Source organism: Sturnira hondurensis, unplaced genomic scaffold, assembly GCF_014824575.4.
Source record: "Sturnira hondurensis isolate 20B ecotype Veracruz unplaced genomic scaffold, ASM1482457v3 Scaffold0004136, whole genome shotgun sequence".
Lineage (NCBI taxonomy): Eukaryota > Metazoa > Chordata > Mammalia > Chiroptera > Phyllostomidae > Sturnira > Sturnira hondurensis.
Genome location: NW_028076767.1, coordinates 28,352,695 through 28,371,252, shown reverse-complemented (window position 1 = coordinate 28,371,252; position 18,558 = coordinate 28,352,695). Strand labels below are relative to the sequence as shown.

Here is an 18,558-nt window from a genome sequence, read left to right as displayed (position 1 = left end):
CTTGCTGGGTGACACTAAGTTGATATCTTTCGCTTTGCTGGGCCTTCATGATTCCTACCTGGATGAGGAGGAAATGGAGCCTGGTGAGCCCTCGGAATCCTAGCATCTGAGTATCTCAGCTTTCCACTTCCTCCTGAGCTGAGTCTGGGAGAAGGCAGGTAGTAGACATGAGAGGGACAGTGCCGCCGAAGACATCTTGGTCGTTCACTAGAAAACCTGTTCCTTAGTGTTTGTGGGGGATCTAGTGAGATAGTGAAGTTGATGAGATGGGACTGTGCAGTGTAAGCGTCTGGCATTAAGCTTTTTTATTGTAATGTAAGTGCCTGAGGTTAAGCTTTTGATTGCAAAGGTGTTTATTTCAAAGACATCCACTTCTAATAAACATATTTCCAGCTGAAGACACAGCCATTAGCAAAACAACTAGATAAAGGACTAGAATGCCCCCATCCATGAAGTCCCCCTTTTTAGGGAGCCCTGAGTACCCTAGAAAGCTGACCCCTGGAGTGACCCTGCTTCTCCCTTCCCTTGCCCTAATTCCCACTTTTATGCTTCCAATTCTCTAATAAAGAGTGAACTGTGAAACCCTACATACCCCACACTTGGACTTTAATAAAGCCATAGCCCCACATCCATACTTCCTGTCTCTCTTTCTGCCCTTGACCTTGCTTTGTGGCCCTCCAGACTACTGTGTATCCTTTGGGACCTGTGAGTAATAAATCTTCAAAGGCCCCTGACAGTTTTGTAGAGGTGAATCATGCCATCACAGTAAGAGCCACAAGGGCTGGTCCTAGGACCACACTGGTCCTGGTGGTGGTAGGGGCATGCCTGTGGGGTCCACTACCTGGGTGAATATATAGCCACCTGACCTCAGACATTCCTAACCAAGGGCATCACTATCCATAGGCTGAGGGGCTCTGTCTGTCCATCAGGTAAGAAAGTTGGAGAACAAAGCTTGGCCCAGAGGTGCAATAGCTAATTTGGAAAGGGAATGGCACCCTTAGAAATGACATTTACTCTTGGAAGAGTGTCTCTCCCTCTATGAGGACTGGTTGACCGGCTCATGTTTTGGATTCTGTGGCTGAAGGAAAGGTGCCAAGTGGTCCAGCACTATCTTGAATGGCCTTTCCAATGTTCTAATTAGAATCCAGCAACTCTGCTGTGTTACTGACCTCACTGAATTGTAGTCTCTCAGGCCAGTCTTTTTGCTTCACAGTTCCCTCTCAGACAACCAGGAGTTCACACCAGAGGATAGAAGCTTTCTAGAAGCTCTGACATTCTCTCCTGCTCTCAAAGCAACACAACATTGGCAAACTCTATCTATTAACTTTGCTACCAGCCTGCTTCCTTCCCCACACTCTGTTCTGGGGCAACTGGGGCAACATCTTTACTCTTTGGCCTTAGTCAAAAAGTATCGGTGACCTGAAGAGAAAAGAGAGAGGGACAGGAGGAAAGTGTGGGAAAGGGAGAAAGAGACACAGAGATTACAGGAGATGCACTGAGAAAGAAGAAGCCAGGCATAGACACAGAGAAGCACAGAGAAACAAAGAGATACCAAGAGATCAAAAACAAAAAAACAAAAAAAAACAAACAACACATTGTCAGGGACAAAAGGGATGTGCCAGTATGCAGATCAAATGGAAAATGAATAGAGAATGAGGACATTCCACAAGTCTCAAAGTTATCAAGAAGACCCCATTCACTTCTAAAGTAGCCTGGAAAGTGAGACAAGCTTTGCCTACTACCCCCCTCTGGTTGACCAAGTGGCCCAGCCCAGCCCAAGGGGCTAAGGATCGGGAGCTATCCAATAAGAGACCTTTCCCCAGGGCTGTGGGCTATATGTGCCAGCTAGTCACACTGATAATCTCAGGAACTTGGTGTTCTCAGGAAGAAAGGGGGAGGCTGGCTTGACTCCATATCTAAAATACTGACGACTGAAAAAACAAGCTGGACAAAGGCAGCCAGACATTCTCACGTTCTGAAACCACCGGACGGACAGGCCAGCTCTTCTTCAGAATGGTGTCTTCTGGACTTTTGAGGATCCTGGTGCTACTCATCCTTGTCGTGAACGTCCAAGTATTTACTCTGAGAGACTTGTTCTCGCCCAGTAAGTACTGGGGCCTCGGCCCTGCCTGGGAGAGAGGGAAGTGTTGCTGGAAGGAAGGAACAAGGAACGATTATTCCTCAGACTTGAGTTGCTTTTCACGGTCATAGCCCTGGTCCTGGGTTGGGAAAGCAGAGAGACATTTGGAGTGTTTCTTCCTATTTCCCTCTCTGTGGAAGGTCGCTTCCATGAATGCAAGAATCTAGACCTAAGACAACCGTTACTTTCAGCCCCTTTGATGTAGAGGGTCTTTCTTGGGGGAGGAGGTGAAGGGCTGGGAGAGCATGGGGTAAAGCATTTGTGGGGGGGGGGGTCTGTGGGAGTCCAGGAAGCCTGGGGAACCTTCTCCCACCCCACAACAAAGATAGCCCCCTTCCTCGGGACATCGTCCCTATGAACTCCGGATTCTTTCACATACAGTCCAATAAAGCCACCCTGCACCCCAGGGGTTCCTTGACTTTGATATCAAAGACAGTACTCAAAAAAGTCCTTTGAACTTCAGATAGTAAAGCTCCAAGACTATATAGTATGAATGATAATTGCTGCCGTTTATGGAACATTCAGAAAGTAAGGATTTAAAGAGAGGGATCTGGATCACACTTGATGGTCCAAATTCTGGTTCCACTACTCAGTAGCCATGTAACTTTGGACAAGTTACTTAAATTCCACGTGTGTTGGTTTGCTTACCTGCAAAATGGGAGTATTAATAGAATTTCCCTCGTGGAGCTACCATGGGGATTCAATGAGAGAACAAATTTAAATTGCTTGGAAGACTGCTTGGCCTTTGGTAAATACTTAACAAATGTTAGTTAATATTTCTGTGCATCAGTTACTATGGTTATAGCTTTACACACTGTCTTGTTTCTTCCTCACAACTCTGTAAGGCTACAATGATTTTATCAGTGCAGAAACCAAGGCTCAGAAAGAGTAAGTAGTAAAACTGAGAGTTAAGAATTTGAAAACCTACCCGTCTGATGCCAGGATGAGTGGTGTTAATCACTGTAAATAGCACCCCTCAGAAGGAACCCCCAAACACTGAGTCCCCAACCAGGCCCAAATGACCAGATTCATTTAGACTTTAGGCTTTCAGTAGGTGATTTTGCCTCCTAGGGGACACTTGCAAAGTCTGGAGATATTCTGAGTTACGACTGGGGAGAGCTACTGGCATCTGGTGGGTAGAGGCCAGGGATGTTGCTAAATATTCTATGGTGCACAGGACAGCTCTCTCTTCCCCATCAAGTAATTACCCAGCCAGAATGTCCCTAGTGTCAAGGCTGAGAAATCCTGCCTTTGAAGGGATGGGGCCAGAGGATAGGACTAAGGTTGGGATACAAAGGTAGAGAGTGAGGGGTGGTTAGGAGGGAGAGCAGCGTAGGCAGTGCTGGGAGATACGAAAGGGCACCCTGAGGACAAGGGCTCCTGGAGATGAGCAAAGTAAAAGGGAATTTCCCTGAATCCCCAGAATTGCCTTGGGTCTGGAGAAGAGTGGACACTGTGCCCTCCAAGCCTCACGGTGGTAAGACGGTTTCTTTTGCAGAGAGATGCCCAAGAATCCGAGAGAAATGTGAATTCAGAGAAAGGGACATATGTAAGAAGGACAAAAATTGTCCAGACAACATGAAGTGCTGTGTCTTCAGCTGCGGAAAAAAATGTTTAGACCCGAAACAAGGTACGATTCAGAGCATCGGAATACCCAACCCTCCCCGAGGCCCCACTTTCTGCCCACTTGGACTGGCTTTGTGGCTGGTTTGCTAAGTGTTGGTCTCTGGGCAACACTGCTGGGCTTGGGAGATCTGGTAACAACACTATCCCTGCCCCTAACAAGTGTCTGACATTAGATCACACCTTCCTTTGGCCCAGGCTTTGGTTTCTTCCCCCACCAGAAGGGTATAACGGTGTGATTGAACCAGTTTTTCTCTTGGCTACTTTCTACTCTTACTATTTTGGGTCCCCGGCCACTCTGAGATTGTCGCTGCCAGTGATAATGACGCTCTCTGCTCTGGAGTGCCCGCCTCTCTGCCTAATCCGACAAGTCTGACCTGGCACCAGGAACGTCCCGCCCCCTGACCCCTGCAGACTGGAGCGCTTTTCCTTTGCTGCTACAGTCTTCACTCCATGCCCATCTCCCAGGTTCCAGAAAGACTATTGAAGATTCTCTAATTATTCATTTAACAAATGTTGAGTCTCTGAAAGTCGGTGGGATTTGACCAAGGTGGCCAGGCTGGTTAAGGAAAGCTTCCCTGAGAAAGCAAAACTGGGGCTGAATTTAGAAAGTCAGGTAGTAAATTGAGGTCAAAAGTGGGTGGAAGGGCTTTCTGGGCACAGGGAACAACATATACTTAATAGTGAAGTTGAGGGAGTATCAGCGTGGTACAAGAAAAAACATGGAAGGTAGGTAGGCTAGAGTTGCATTTTGATCTTAAGAGCAATGGAAGCTCACTGAGGTGGGCGGCGACATGAGCAGGTTCCCACTATGCCCGCAGAGGAGGGATGGACTGTCTTGAAGGACAAAGGACTAAAGGAAATGGCAGCTTGGACGAGGGAGGTGGCTGAGGGGCTGAAGAAGAGTGGGGTGCATCCAGTAGGTATTTAGGAGGCAAAGTAAACAGGATGTGACCATGGAGCAGAGCGGGGAGGCAGGAGGATGGTGAGTTGTTCATTTGCCTGCAGATGACGGATTCTGGATTCAGACTCCCTGAGTTCAAATCTCAGCTCCAGTTTTCACCAGCCTATTTATCTTGGGGGTGGGGGGCAAATTAATAACTTTCCCTCTCTGTGCCTCAGTTTCCTCAGATAATGAAAGGACCAATGTTAGAGGTTGTTTGGAGGACTCGTGAGTTGATATACTTGAAGTGCTATNGGAAAGCTTCCCTGAGAAAGCAAAACTGGGGCTGAATTAGGAAAGTCAGGTAGTAAATTGAGGCCAAAAGTGGGTGGAAGGGCTTTCTGGGCACAGGGAACAACATATACTTAATAGTGAAGTTGAGGGAGTATCAGCGTGGTACAAGAAAAAAACATGGAAGGTAGGTAGGCTAGAGCTGCATTTTGATCTTAAGAGCAATGGAAGCTCACTGAGGTGGGCGGCGACATGAGCAGGTTCCCATTATGCCCGCAGAGGAGGGATGGACTGTCTTGAAGGACAAAGGACTAAAGGAAATGGCAGCTTGGACGAGGGAGGTGGCTGAGGGGCTGAAGAAGAGTGGGGTGCATCCAGTAGGTATTTAGGAGGCAAAGTAAACAGGATGTGACCATGGAGCAGAGCGGGGAGGCAGGAGGATGGTGAGTTGTTCATTTGCCTGCAGATGACGGATTCTGGATTCAGACTCCCTGAGTTCAAATCTCAGCTCCAGTTTTCACCAGCCTATTTATCTTGGGGGTGGGGGGCAAATTAATAACTTTCCCTCTCTGTGCCTCAGTTTCCTCAGATAATGAAAGGACCAATGTTAGAGGTTGTTTGGAGGACTCGTGAGTTGATATACTTGAAGTGCTATGTGCACTGCTTGGTAGACAATAGCCATGTGACACGTATTAGCTTCAATATTTGTCGTTTGTGACTGGGATGACCTAACACAGCAGGGCCATCCCTTTTCTTGGTCTCCTGCAGTGTCTAGCCCCTGGTTGGTGCTCAATGAGTGCTCCAGTTCATTCGTTCTTTGCTTTACCCTCAATGTTCTGCCAGATTCTACACTGTGCCAGACTCCCCGCTAGGAAGGGGGTTCCAAGACGAAATCAGATACAAACCGTTCTTTAGAAACTCACAACCTCATGGTTGAGGCCAAAGATGGACACAAATGACAAATGTGCACCATTCAGAAGCACTATTGAAAGATGCTGGGCCAATTCAGGCACATGAGGGGGTGGAATGTAGAATGAAGTCAGAGACACCACACAGGAGCTGATGTCCCAGAAAGGTTTTGAAGGGAGAAAAGGAGTGTCACTAATGAACGACATTGGGGTGGACAGAGGGACGGTGGAGTGAGAGGTGTGAAAGTCAGGGACAGCACGTCGGGGTGCAGGTGCAGGGGCGTGGAGCCCAGAAGGGAACTGTGGGGGGCGAGGAGGCCAGAGCCACAGGCAGGAGCCAGACCATGAAGGGCCTGAGATTTGTCATGAAGTCAAGGTCTTACTGCAGAATGATGTGATCAGCTCTGTTTCAGACCCTTCTCTCTGGTGGGCAGCACAAAGGGTGAATTGGAAGGAACAGGGACAGAGGCAGGAAGGTCAGTTCAAGGCCATCTCAACTGCCCAGGCATGAGACACTGAGACTTAAAGCGAGGGGCAGATGTGGTATGTATGTATGTGTGTGTGTATGTATGTATGTATTATATATATATATACACACACACATACATACACACACACAATGGAATAGGACTCAGCCCTAAAAAAGAATGAATTCTCCTCATTCGTGACAACTTGGATAAGCCTAGAGCCTATTATGCTAAATGAAATAAGTCAGACAAAGAAAAACACACAGATTACACTTCTATGTGGAATCTAATAAAAACCAAATAAACAAACAAAACAGAAACAGACTCCTAGATACAGCGAACAAGGTGATGGTTGCCAGATGGGAGGAGAGTTGCCAGGCTGAGTGAAAAAGGTAAAGGGATGAAGAGGAACAAACCGGCAGTTACACAATTGTCCCGGGTGTGTAAAGTACCGTGGAGGGAATATAGTCAATAACACCGTAGTAACTAAGTATGGTGCCAGGTGGGTACTGGAATATCAGGGGGACCACTCTGTAAAGTATGTGACTGTCTAACCACTATGCTGTCCGCCTGAAACTACTACAAAAGAATACTGAATGTCAACTGTAATTGAAAAAAATTAAATATTGTAGTAACTATGTATGGTGGGTACCAGACTTATCGGGGGGATCACTTCGTAAGTTATGATATAAATATCTAACCATTATGCTGTCCGCTTGAAACTGATATCACATTGAATGTCAACTGTAATTGAAAAATAAACACAATTTGAGAAAGAGTGACAGAGAGGTTAGATGGGAAGAAGTGAAAATCAACAGAACCGAACCATTTAGCCGAACTCATCGTTTCCGGTCTATGTTAGTTTGCTGGGGCTGCTGTAACAAAGTACCACGAACTGGGTGGCTTTAACAACAGAAAGGTATTGTCTTACAGTTCTGCAGGCTAGAAGTCCAAGGTCAAGTGTTGGCAGGGTTGGTTCTTTCTCCGATTGTGCAGGAGAATCTGTTCCCTGCCTCTTCCCTGATTTCCGGTGGTTTGCTGGAAATCTTGGGCTGGAAATCCTGTAGACCTCTGTCTTTACCTTCACATGGCGTTCTCTCCCTGTGTGTGTCTGTGCTCAAATTTCTTCTTTTTCTGAGGCCATCAGTCATGTCGGGTTAGAGATGCACCCTACTCCAGTATGACTCATCTCATCTCAACTAGTTACACCTGCCACAACTCTCTTTCCAAATAGGGTCACACTCTGAGGTTTGAGGGTTAGGACTTCACCATAGGAAGGGTGAGGGGGTGGGGAAAGATGCAATTCGACCCACAACAGGACTAAAGCTAACTGCTTGACCTGAAAAAACCACCTGCTCCTTCCCTGCAGGCACCCGTACTTTACTCACAATCCCATAGTCTCTTCTCAACGTGGTTTGGAAGGCAGAGTAAATGGCTTGCAGCTTGTAGTTTTCAAGGCACTTCCATATCTTTTAACCATTCAGGGCGTATGTATTGAGCTGCTAAGCTACTCTCTGCCTGGCACCGTGCTAGAAGCTGCTCATTCAGGGACAATCAAGGAGCTCACAGCTTAGAAGGGCCAGGAGGGTGGTTTCACTTGCCCCTCGGGACAGCCCTGTGCAACAAGCAGGGTGGGATTTTGCATTTCCACTTTACAGAGAAGGAAGTCAAGGACAAGGCAGGTAATGTGGGAGGTGGATGGGCAGACACTGAATTAGGAAAAGAACCTTGAAGCCAGAGTCTGCTCACTCTCTAGAGAGACAAAGAGGCCAGTGACCAGAAGGGAAGGGAGGTACAGATGTTCTCCAGGGATGCAGGCATCCAAAGAGCTCCACTTTGGGGGTCTCCCTGCAGAGGGAGCTGGGCCCCCGAGGTATGACAAAGTGAAAGGAGCCCACTCAGTGTCACCTATGGGGGTTGCTGGAGGGACAGTAACAGTTGTATTTTTTCGGGGTGGGCATTCTTTAAGTTCTCAACTCTGGGGTCTCCCTGCAGACGTATGCAGTTTGCCGAAAGATCCTGGGCCGTGCTTCGCTTTGTTTCAGCGCTGGTGGTATGATAAGAAAAATGATACCTGTTACAGCTTTGACTATGGCGGCTGCCAGGGAAACAATAACAACTTCCAATCCAAAGACCTGTGCCTGAACATGTGCTCCAAGAAACGTGAGTCCCAGGGGCCCCAATCTTTCCTCCTCGCCAGGGCCACATGGGAGGTCTGGGTGTTGGCTAGCCTAATCCGGGAAGGCTACACTCTTGGTGGACCGGGTGCTGACAGAACCAGCTCCGAGCAGGAGGTGAGAATACATCTCACCAAGGGTTGGACAGTGGCTTTCTGCAAACTGAGGTTGGGAAGGGACAGGGTCATGAGTCAAAGCTGGCAAGTATGAGGGGTGGAGGGGGGATGCAGATGTGGTGAAATCTCAGGGACCCAACTTCAGAAGGCTCAGAGGACATCCAGCCTCACGCTGGACATGTGGGCTGACCACCCCAGGCCGTGAATTTTCTCGTTATAACTCTTTGCTAGCCGTGCACTCCCTCATCCACCCCTATCCACATCCATGTTTCCTCTAAGGGGATTCCTAGCTTCCCAGAGTAAACCCAGTTCCTTTTGATGTCCTATGCAAGATGCACAAACATAACTTCAAGACCAGTTCTGAAGACAGGCGAGCCTCGAATGCTCAGCTGGTCCTGTCCTACATTCTCAACAGCCTCCTCATCCTGAGCATAAGGATACGCCGGAACAACCTTCAGGCTTTGGCTCGTGATTCAAGGCTCTGTCTGTGTGCCTGGTCGATGCTCCAGGATGGGGTCCACTGTTCCACTCCCAGCATTCAAAGGCCTTAGCCCTTCCCAAAACGGAACCCCAGGATCTGTCTCCCTCTTCCTCCATCTCAGTCTCTTTTCACACATGATATCCTGTTTTTCTTTAAAATCCCTCCTTCCCCCTCTCCCTCCCTCTCTTCCTTCCTTTGATTCCAGAGAGAGGGGAAGGGAGGGAGAAAGAGAAGAAAAACATTGATGTGAGAAAGAAACATCAATCGGTTGCCTCCTGCAGGCACCGCATACGGGAACTGCACACACAACCCAGACGTGTGCCCTGACTGGGAATCGAACCCGGGAATTGGTTGTGGGACGGTGCCCAACCAATTGAGCCATACCAGCCAGTCATAATACCCTGCTTTGATCCCATTTCTATAATCCAACTTCTAGCACCCCCTGTTTATACCTGTGCAGCTTCTAACTTTTCCTAATAAAGTGCTCTGTTTGATCCTGTGCCTCTGAGACTAAATGACTCACATCTGTTGGCACATTATGGTGTGGAGAGTAAAAGTCACGGGGGCTCCTGGAGACACCATTCAGGGGTGTGAAGAAAGTCAGAACCTTGAACGTTGAGGACCCCAAGGCTATTGTTATCCTCCTCTGTTTCTTCAAAGAAATTTCAGACCCTTTTAAGACAAGGGCCCATGGGCATTGCCTCAGTTTGGAGCCCCCGAAATTGATCCTAGGACAAGGGCATGGGTGAAAGTATTTTATTTGGGACAGAAATGTAGGGAGTGGGTAAGTAAGTGATACAGGAATGTGAGAAATTGATTATGAGCAAGTTGCTACCATGGGAAACTATAGCTTAATCCTACTGGAGACCTCCCAAGGGACCATGTAAAACACAACTCCATACTTTAAAAAATCTGTCTTCAGTTATGGGGAAGTTGAGCTGTGTACCCACTGATTCCCATACCCTAGTGGGTTTTTGGAGGCATGACGTCCCTCATTGTTCTTGGCTATTCTGCACACAATCTAAGCAAGCTCCCAGGAGCCATAAAAAACCCACAGAAGAGAAGTAGAGACTCTGAAGCTTGAGGTGGAAAGCTATCAATGTGCACTGACTATTATTCAGCCATAAAAAGGAATGAAGCACAGACACTACTCTGTAGATGAACCTCGAAAACATTACACTAAGTAACGGAAGCCAGACACAAAAGGCCCTACACTCTATAATTCCACTTATATAAAACATCCAGAATAGGTAAATGCACAGAGGTAAGAAATAGTTGAGTGGGTTCCAAGAGCTGGGGCAGGCTGAGGGATAACAGAGCGACTGTTAATGGATATGGGGTTTTCTTTTGTGATGACAATGTTTTGGGACTTCTGATCAAGATGGTGGCATAAGCAGACACGGCTCTCCTTTTTGTACAATCACATCAAAATTACAACTAAAATATAGAACAACCCCCATTCAGAACCATCAGAAATCAAGTTGAATGGAAATCTGACAACCATGAAATTATCCACATCCATCCAGACTGGTAGGAGGGGCGCAAATGCAGAACATGCTAGGCCCTCACCCACATGTGGTGGATAAAAATTCAGTAGGGATATCTCAGGAATGAGGAGTCCCAGCCCCACATCAGGCTCCCCCAGCTCAGGGTTCCAGTGCCACGAAGATAAGTCGCCACAACTTCTAGCTGCAAAAAACCCATAGGAATTGAATTGGTGGAAGAAATTTCTGGAGCCCCACGAAGTTCCTCTTAAAGAATCCACACATGGACTCACCTACTCAGACTCACTCCCTCTGAGTTCCAGCACCAGGGTAGCAGCTTGAAAGGCACCAGTGGTATACAGGCATCAAGGTGGGCAGAGGCCATTGTCCCTTTTCTAAATCCTCCTCCTCACAGAGCTGGCGAGCTGGTGCCATGTCTGAGACTTCATCAGCCTGGCTAACACTGTTTAACAAGCCTTGGAGATCCTCAGAGACTCCACCCCACTCAATTTATGGGCCCACCCAATCTGCTTTTCCATATGAATGGCTGGTTTGGGCTCAAGCTTCACAACTTCCCAAATCCTATCAAACAAGCAACAGCTGACCTCAGTGAGCCCCAGGCCTGGCACTAGCAGCAGCCAGTCTAGATTCACAGCTTGGCTTTGCTTGGGAATCTCCAAAGCCCAGCATGAGTAGCAGCCATCTCAGATTCCTTTATAACTCAGGTAGGGTGGCACTGGGCAAAACGCATTTGGGGACTGAACTTGGCCTGTACCACCTGGGAAACTCCAAGACCAGAGCACCCAGTGGACAGCTACAACCACACTAGAGCACCATCACCCTGCCCCTGCACAGGGGGTGGAGGTTTGTGGTAAGTGGTAATAGCCAATCCTTGTAGCTGACTGGCCTGGGTAAATCCCTCCCATTGATCTGCCAACAGCAATTAAGGCTCAACTACAAGAGGAGGGTGTACTTAGCTCACACAAAGGGTGCACCTTGAGTACCCAGCTTGGGTGATAGGGGTGACTGTGCCATTGGACCCTACAGGACACTCATTACATTAAGCCACACTACCAAGACACGGAGTCAAAGCAGCTCTACCTAATACATAGAAGCAAACACAGGGAGGCCGCCAAAATGAGGAGACAAAGAAATATGGCCCAAATAAAAGAACAGATCAAAACTTCCAGAAAAAGAGCTAAACAAAATGGAGATAAACAATCTATTAAATGTAGAGTTCAAAACACTGCTTATAAGGGTGCTCAAGGAACTTACTGAGGACCTCAGCAGCACAAAAAAGATCCAGTCAGAAATAAAGGATACGCTAATTGCAATAAAGAACAATTGACAGGGAAATAACAGTAGAGTGAGTGAAGCTGAGAATCTAATCAATGATTTGGAACGTAAGTAAAAATCAACCAATCAGAGCAACAAGAAGGAAAAAAAAGAATTAAAAAAAAGAGGATAGTATCAGCAGCCTCTGTGACAACTTTAAGAGGTCCAATATTTGCATCATAAGTGTGTCAGAAGGAGAAGAACAAGAAATTGGAAAACTATTTGAAACAATAATGATAGAAAACTTCCCTGATTTGGTAGAGGAAATAGACATACAAGTCCAGGAAGCACAGAGAGTTCCAAACAAGATGGATGCAAAGAGGCCCACTCCAAGACACATCATAATTAAAATGCCAAATGTTAAAGACAGAGAGGCAATCTTAAAAGCATCAGGAAAAAAGGTTACCTACAGGGAGTTCCCATGAGACTATCAGATGATTTCTGCAAAGAAACTTTGCAGGCTAGAAGGGATTGGCAAGCAATATTCAAAGTCATGAAAAGCAGAGACCTACCTCCAAGTTTGCTCCACCCAGCAAAGCTATCATTTAGAATCAAAGGGCAGATAGAGAGCTTCCCAGACAAGAAAAAACTAAAGGAGCTCATCACCACCAAACCATTATTATATGCAATGTTAAAGAAAAGATCAAACTATGAATAATAAAATGGCAAAAAAATGCAAATCTATCAACAATTGGGTTTCATTTCATCTCTGCTCCTATTTAAGTATGTGATGTGAGTAACAGAGTTTTTCCTTTATGGGCCTTAGTTTTCCCATCTATAAGAAAAATGTGGGCATTAGACCACATCATCTCTTGGCTGCTCTTCTGTGGTCTCCTGAGATGCCCAATAGCCAGTGAAGTCCCATCAAATGTTAACATGTTGTCAGGTGATAGCATAGTTATAAGAGATAGGTATATGATTTTTATTTCCTGGCCTTTTTTCTCCCAGGCCTCTCTGTCCACATAAATCCAAGTTGCTTCCCCTAACCAACTTTGACTTCCTTTACTCTTTCCTTTCTGCCCATGTACAGCTGAGCTCTAAAGAAGACCATCAAGGGGTATTCGTCCACTCATTTATTTCACAAATATTTACTGGTGCTCCAGACATGTATGATGGGTTCCAGTTGCTCGTTGTATCCAGGGAGCTCAGGAAAGGTTTTTCTGGTAAAGGAACCCACAACTTAAGACCTGAAAGATCTTAAATGATGGGATCCTGAAAAACTCTATTTGTACCTCATGGCACTATGCACAAAACAGTTGCTCAATAAAAGCTTCTTGAAGTTCAGGATACACTTGATTTTTTTACTGTGAACAATTCTGAAGCATCCACTCAGTGCCAAGTTATCTGCTAGGAACTAGAGTACCGAGATGGCAAAAGGCACAAATCTCACATTCTCGTGAAGGAGTCAGAAAATGCATAGAAATAATTGCATAGAAGCAGTAAATGTGTGTGCAAGATTGAGAAGCAATAAAGAAAAGCAAGGAGTGAAGCAAGGGGTCGGAAAGTGCAATGCAGAAGAGTTCGAGGCCTGAGAAGTGTTTTGAAGAATGAAAAGGAATGTACTTGGTGAGCAAAAGAGGGATGGACACTTCAGGAAAGTGCAAAGGCATGGGGAGTGTAAGAGCGTCACTCCTCCACGCCTTTGCACATGCTTGAAATGTTCTCTAGGTAGGCAGGCGCCCAGACTGCTTTTCTCGGCAATCTCTTTGCAGACATATGCAGTTTGCCACAGGTAGTTGGCCCCTGCATGGCCCTCCTTCCACGCTGGTGGTATGATAAGGAAACTCAGGCATGCTCTAAATTCATGTATGGTGGTTGCCAAGGGAACAATAACAACTTTCAATCTGAATCTGCTTGCAAGGCCTTCTGCTTAGAGAAATGTAAGTCCCAGGGGTCCCATTTCCCATGCTCATCTGGGCTAGCTACCCTGGGAGGTCTGGGTGTTGACTGGTCTATTCCAGGAAATTGGCCGGTATGGGACTGGCCAACTCTATCAGGAGGTAAGAATTTACCTTCAGAGGGGTAAGTAGAAGAAAAGGAGGGTTGGATGGGGAGCAGGAGAAAAACTTGGCAAGTATGAGATAAACTCAGCAAGCGAAAGTGGTGGAGTGTCCAACACTAAGTCAGAAGTAGGCCTAGCACTTCAGCCCAGGGCTGGGCACCATGCACCTGTCAGTCACTCCGGGCCTTTACTTCTCACCAAACCTCATCACCAATTCTCTTTTCCTCCTTAAGGTGATTATAGCCAGGACAACCAAACGCTTTACTGACCAAACCAAGACACTTTTGAGGACGGGACTGCACTTACCCATTATACTGAGACGACAGGCATAAGCTGGGGTTCTACTGGGAAAACCAGAGCCACACAAGTCACTTCACTTCTGTTTCCTCTTCCTGTGACAAGATGTCACTGTGATATTATCTCAAGCATGCCCACACCTTTCTTCCCCCTTTTCTCAGGCATGTATTTCTGCTCTCTTTCTCCTAAGCTCTGAGGATCCTGGTGAGACTTGCAGTGAGGCGAGTGGCAGGCAGCAGCAGCTCGTCCCCAGCTAACGCAGTGAACCTGTCTCCAAGGCCCTCTTTTCCCTGACTTTTCAATGAGCAAACAGCAGCCCAGCCTTGGCTCACTTCTGTGACTTTTTACTGTGACTTTTACTTCTCAGTGAATCCACACAGCCCAGCATGGCTCACTTCTTTCCTACAACATTTCTAGAGATCCAAAGCAGAGCACCGCCCAGGCTCTCTCCTGTTGCTTCTTCTACCCTAAGCCCTTCCTTTGCTTCACTGTCCCCAGCTTTAACAAACAGAATCACACACACACACACACACACACACACACACACACACACACATGCACTGACCTACCTCCCTTTTTCCATTAACTGCAAGATTTTGTTCCTAAGGGAATTAGAGCCCCGGCATCTCACCCTTTTCTATCCTGCTACCTTGCAGAGTCGTCTTCTTGGCTAGGATAACTTAACCTGAACTGGAACAACCTCCAGGCTGTTGCTCATAACCCAGGCTCTCTCCACTTGCGTTTGACTGATGCTCCATATTGGTTTCCACTGGCCACACCTCGGTTGCCCAAGACCTTGGCTGTTCTGAACACCGAACCTCAGGACCTGCTTCCTCCCTTTCCTTTAGCTCAGCTTCTCTTCAAGCACAGTGCCCTCCACCTTGTCACCCTTTCTCAGTATGTGTCCCTGTCTCTTCAACTTTTAGGGCCTCTGTGTATGCTTTGGAGGCCCCCGGTTCCCCCTAATAAAGTGCTCTGTGAGGTCTGGTTTCTCCAAGGCTGAATAATTCACACCTGATGCCCCAGTGTGGTTTTCAGAGAAGTCATTGCGTTTCCTAATGATGTCAAAAGAGGGAGAGAGGAGCAGGAAAATCCTGCAGATGGAGAACACTGGTGAGACTGTTGCCCTGGTGAAATTGTCATAGATGCTGAAGATCCACAGCAGACCCGTGTTTTGTATGGTCTAAAGCTTATAAAGTTAGGCGTGTCCTTTTAAAAAATGAGTAAAACTTAAATTAAGAAGTGAATATTATTTCAAATGAGAAAGAAAAATTTTAGAAAGCTAATACCACGAATTGCACAAGATCCATCTAGATTAATTATTAAGTTTTTACATATACAGCAGCAATCATGCAAAACTCAATTGCTATGGAAAGATAATTAGGTCCTCTATTGAATGTGGCTGACCTAAAACTGATTCTATTTTTATTTTGATTGCAGTTAGATGCATAAAATAGAAGCATGAATGCACAGCCATACTTGATATTTGTAGTCCTATTATAAGTTTGCGTTCTAAAAACACAGCAATTTAAATAAATTGTCTTTGTATGATTGCGTCAAGAAACCTGGTTGGGACAGGGTGGAGTGTAGGGACATTCCTCCCAGGACCTCAGTTTCCCATCCATGAGTTGAAGGCGGTGGACTAGATGTCAAGGGATACTTCTAAATGTAAGAAGATAAGGCAGCTCCGGAGTCCCGCCAAAGCGGATAAGTACTGGGGCTTTTCCATCACATCGGAGCTTCCCAATCCTTGCTTGGGGTTGATGTACATGAGTGACTGGCACAGAATCGTCTACGCTGGGAGCCCATGGACCAGAGAGGTCCTTGGAAAGAGCCAGCCTGTGCCCTGCAGCTGACAGTGTCGGTGCGCCTGCTGTGCTCGGCAAAGAGCTCTGAGCCCTGTGGCCAGTGCAGGGATCTCCATGCCTTATAATGACCTTAGTGAAAGATGCTGTATCTCTATGTTGTCAACTATTTGCTCATTTCTCGGCCTATTAGAACCCAGAGGCCACCTCAGGTGGAATCTTTAGGTGTTATTCATGGTGCCATGCAAACCTGGGACCCCTTGTCTTCCCTCTCCTCCTTAGTCTTGCCTCAATGCTTCTTGCAGAGCCAGAAAGGCCCAGAGAAAGCTATGGGTGGTTTGCAAACTCTGGGAATGTCCAAGTTGAGGAGGTTAGAGAGAGCCCCAATAACCCTCCTTTTTATTTTTTACTAGTGGAAGCTACTAGTAGGAAATAGACACCCAAGATCACACAGCAAATCAATAATAAAAGTGGAGCTGAAATCCAGGTTCAAAGAGCAGCAAGGTGTTGTCAGATCCCGCAGCCTCGTTGGAAATCAGGGTGGATGCAATGGCTACTTGTTACTTTGTTTTTTAATAGTCAGCATCTTGAGGCCACTCCCACAGCTGAAGAAGCCCACACCCTGAGGAGTCTTTGTGCAAGGTCAAACCAGCGCTGCACTGTCAAAGCTAAGAGGCCAGGCTCTTGCTCATCAGTTGGGGTCTAGTAACGAACACAGAAACCAAAGTCGGTATTTCAAACAGAAAACTTAACACTGACAGTTGACTATCTAAGTGTTGGGAGGATCTGGACATTAAGAAAGAACTGGGGCTTGGGTAGGAATCAGAGAGAACACCTTCTCCAAAATAGCAGGGTAAAGTGAGGCTGGTTCCATGAACAGTAGAAAAGCTTTGGGCTTGGGCACCGGCATCCCGCCCCTAATGCTGGCCCAGCCATTAATCTCTACGTGACACTGAGAAAGTCTTTCTCCTCCCTGGGCCCTAGTTCTACACACGCACCACCGGGAAAAGACCAAAAAAAAAAAGGATCTTCTCCTCACCCCAGTCTCACCGGGGACATTGCCCTGGCTGTCATCCTTCCCAGCCCCAGTGACACCCAAAAAGATATCAGTAGTGTTCCTGATGGAAAAAGTGTAGCCCTAACACTGTACCAGGGGTGTCCAACCTTTTGGTGTCTCTGGGCCACACTGGAAAAAGAAGAGTTGTCATGGATCACACATTGAATGCACGAACACTAACAAGACCAAAAAGAAAATCTCATGCTGGTTTAAGTAAATGTAGAGTTTTGTGTTGGGTTGAATTCATAGCCACCCTGGGCCACATAGAGCCCGCAGGCTGTGAGTTGGACACCCCTGCACCATTCACCTTCCAAGAAGGCTTGGGAGTCCAAGCCCCTGTGCTACCCCTGCCTCTCATCAGGTGAGCTGCACTCCAGGCCAATAACACATCAGGAAGGGAGAACTGAGCCTGGGTAACTGTTATGGGGCCCTAGGTTATGTGTCTGAAGGACTGTTTCCACCCTGCAGAGTCAGCAAGTATCCTGAGCGCGTCTGTGATATCTCAGACAGGAAACAACACCAGCAGGCCCTGCGAGGAAGGTGGGCTTGCACTGCGGAGCCTTTTAAATGCAGTGTCTGTTTTGGAGTAGGTCAAGGATATTTTTTGTAGCCAAATCATCTAAGTGGCTCCCCAAAACCAGTACTTTAAGAACCCAGAGTTCTAGAGTCTTTAAAACATCAAATAAGAAAAAAAGGAAGGAAGGAAGGAAGGAAGGAAGGAAGGAAGGAAGGAAGGAAGGAAGGAAGGAAGGAAGGAAGAAAGAAAGAAAGAAAGATCCCAAGGTGACTCTGTTTATATTCAAGCTATTTGGCGTAGAATGCTGAAAACTATCTTCTACTAAAAATTTTACTTGGATTTCTGAAGACATAAAGTGACTCTACTCTTAAAGTAATCAACCTTATTTTGTACCTCTAGACATTTATTTTGAACACAAAAATAAGGTAAAAATAGAAATAAACTCTCTTAGTATGATGTGCTTATGATAAGTGCACTTGTTATGTGTATAAACAAGTCTTCTAAGTCCCTATTTCACTGTTCTGTGAAACGAGAATGACGATAATATCTATTCCAAGGTCTCTTTTTATGAGAATGTAACAAGACAAGGCAGAAAATTCATTGACATATTGTCAGTGTTGAAGTGATGTTAGTTTCTTCCCCCTTCTAGAAAGGTTCTGTGGTGTTTAGAGCCTGAACGGGAAACTTAATTCTCCCATCCCTACACCACCCAAATCAATGGATCCCAATCAAAAGTAATTTAAATCTTTACACATATTGTTATACAGTGTTTAGTAAGACTCCTTTGATGAGTAAAAATGCTAGATAGCTACCAAGAGCTTTTAATAAGTCTTACACTTGCCCTCCATCTTCTGGAATGATCATAATTCTACCATCTACACCACCCAAGGAAGAGCCGGTTCCCTGAGTTGTGGCCAAAGATCCCCCAGGGCAACCCAGGTACAGAATGGCTGGTTTTCAAAGGCCAGCGCCTCC

The 18,558-nt window shown here is 46.4% G+C and overlaps 1 protein-coding gene across 1 annotated transcript; it reads left to right on the top strand.

Annotated features, from left to right (window-relative positions):
- The first annotated feature begins 1,969 nt into the window (after positions 1-1,969).
- On the top strand, positions 1,970-9,229 carry LOC118985909 (eppin-like). Its single transcript, XM_037044717.1, has 4 exons — positions 1,970-2,104; positions 3,639-3,770; positions 8,308-8,475; positions 9,021-9,229. The coding sequence occupies exons 1-4, from the start codon at positions 2,014-2,016 to the stop codon at positions 9,032-9,034; spliced, it is 405 nt and encodes a 134-aa protein (XP_036900612.1). The 5' UTR covers positions 1,970-2,013; the 3' UTR covers positions 9,035-9,229.
- The last annotated feature ends 9,329 nt before the right edge of the window (positions 9,230-18,558 follow it).

Bases quoted from the DNA above. Each gene is read 5' to 3' on its own strand.
- LOC118985909 (XM_037044717.1), top strand. From the start codon at position 2,014: ATGGTGTCTTCTGGACTTTTGAGGATCCTGGTGCTACTCATCCTTGTC. The intron at 2,105-3,638 runs GTAAGTACTGGG...TTTCTTTTGCAG, and splicing joins GAGAGACTTGTTCTCGCCCA to AGAGATGCCCAAGAATCCGA. The intron at 3,771-8,307 runs GTACGATTCAGA...GTCTCCCTGCAG, and splicing joins ATGTTTAGACCCGAAACAAG to ACGTATGCAGTTTGCCGAAA.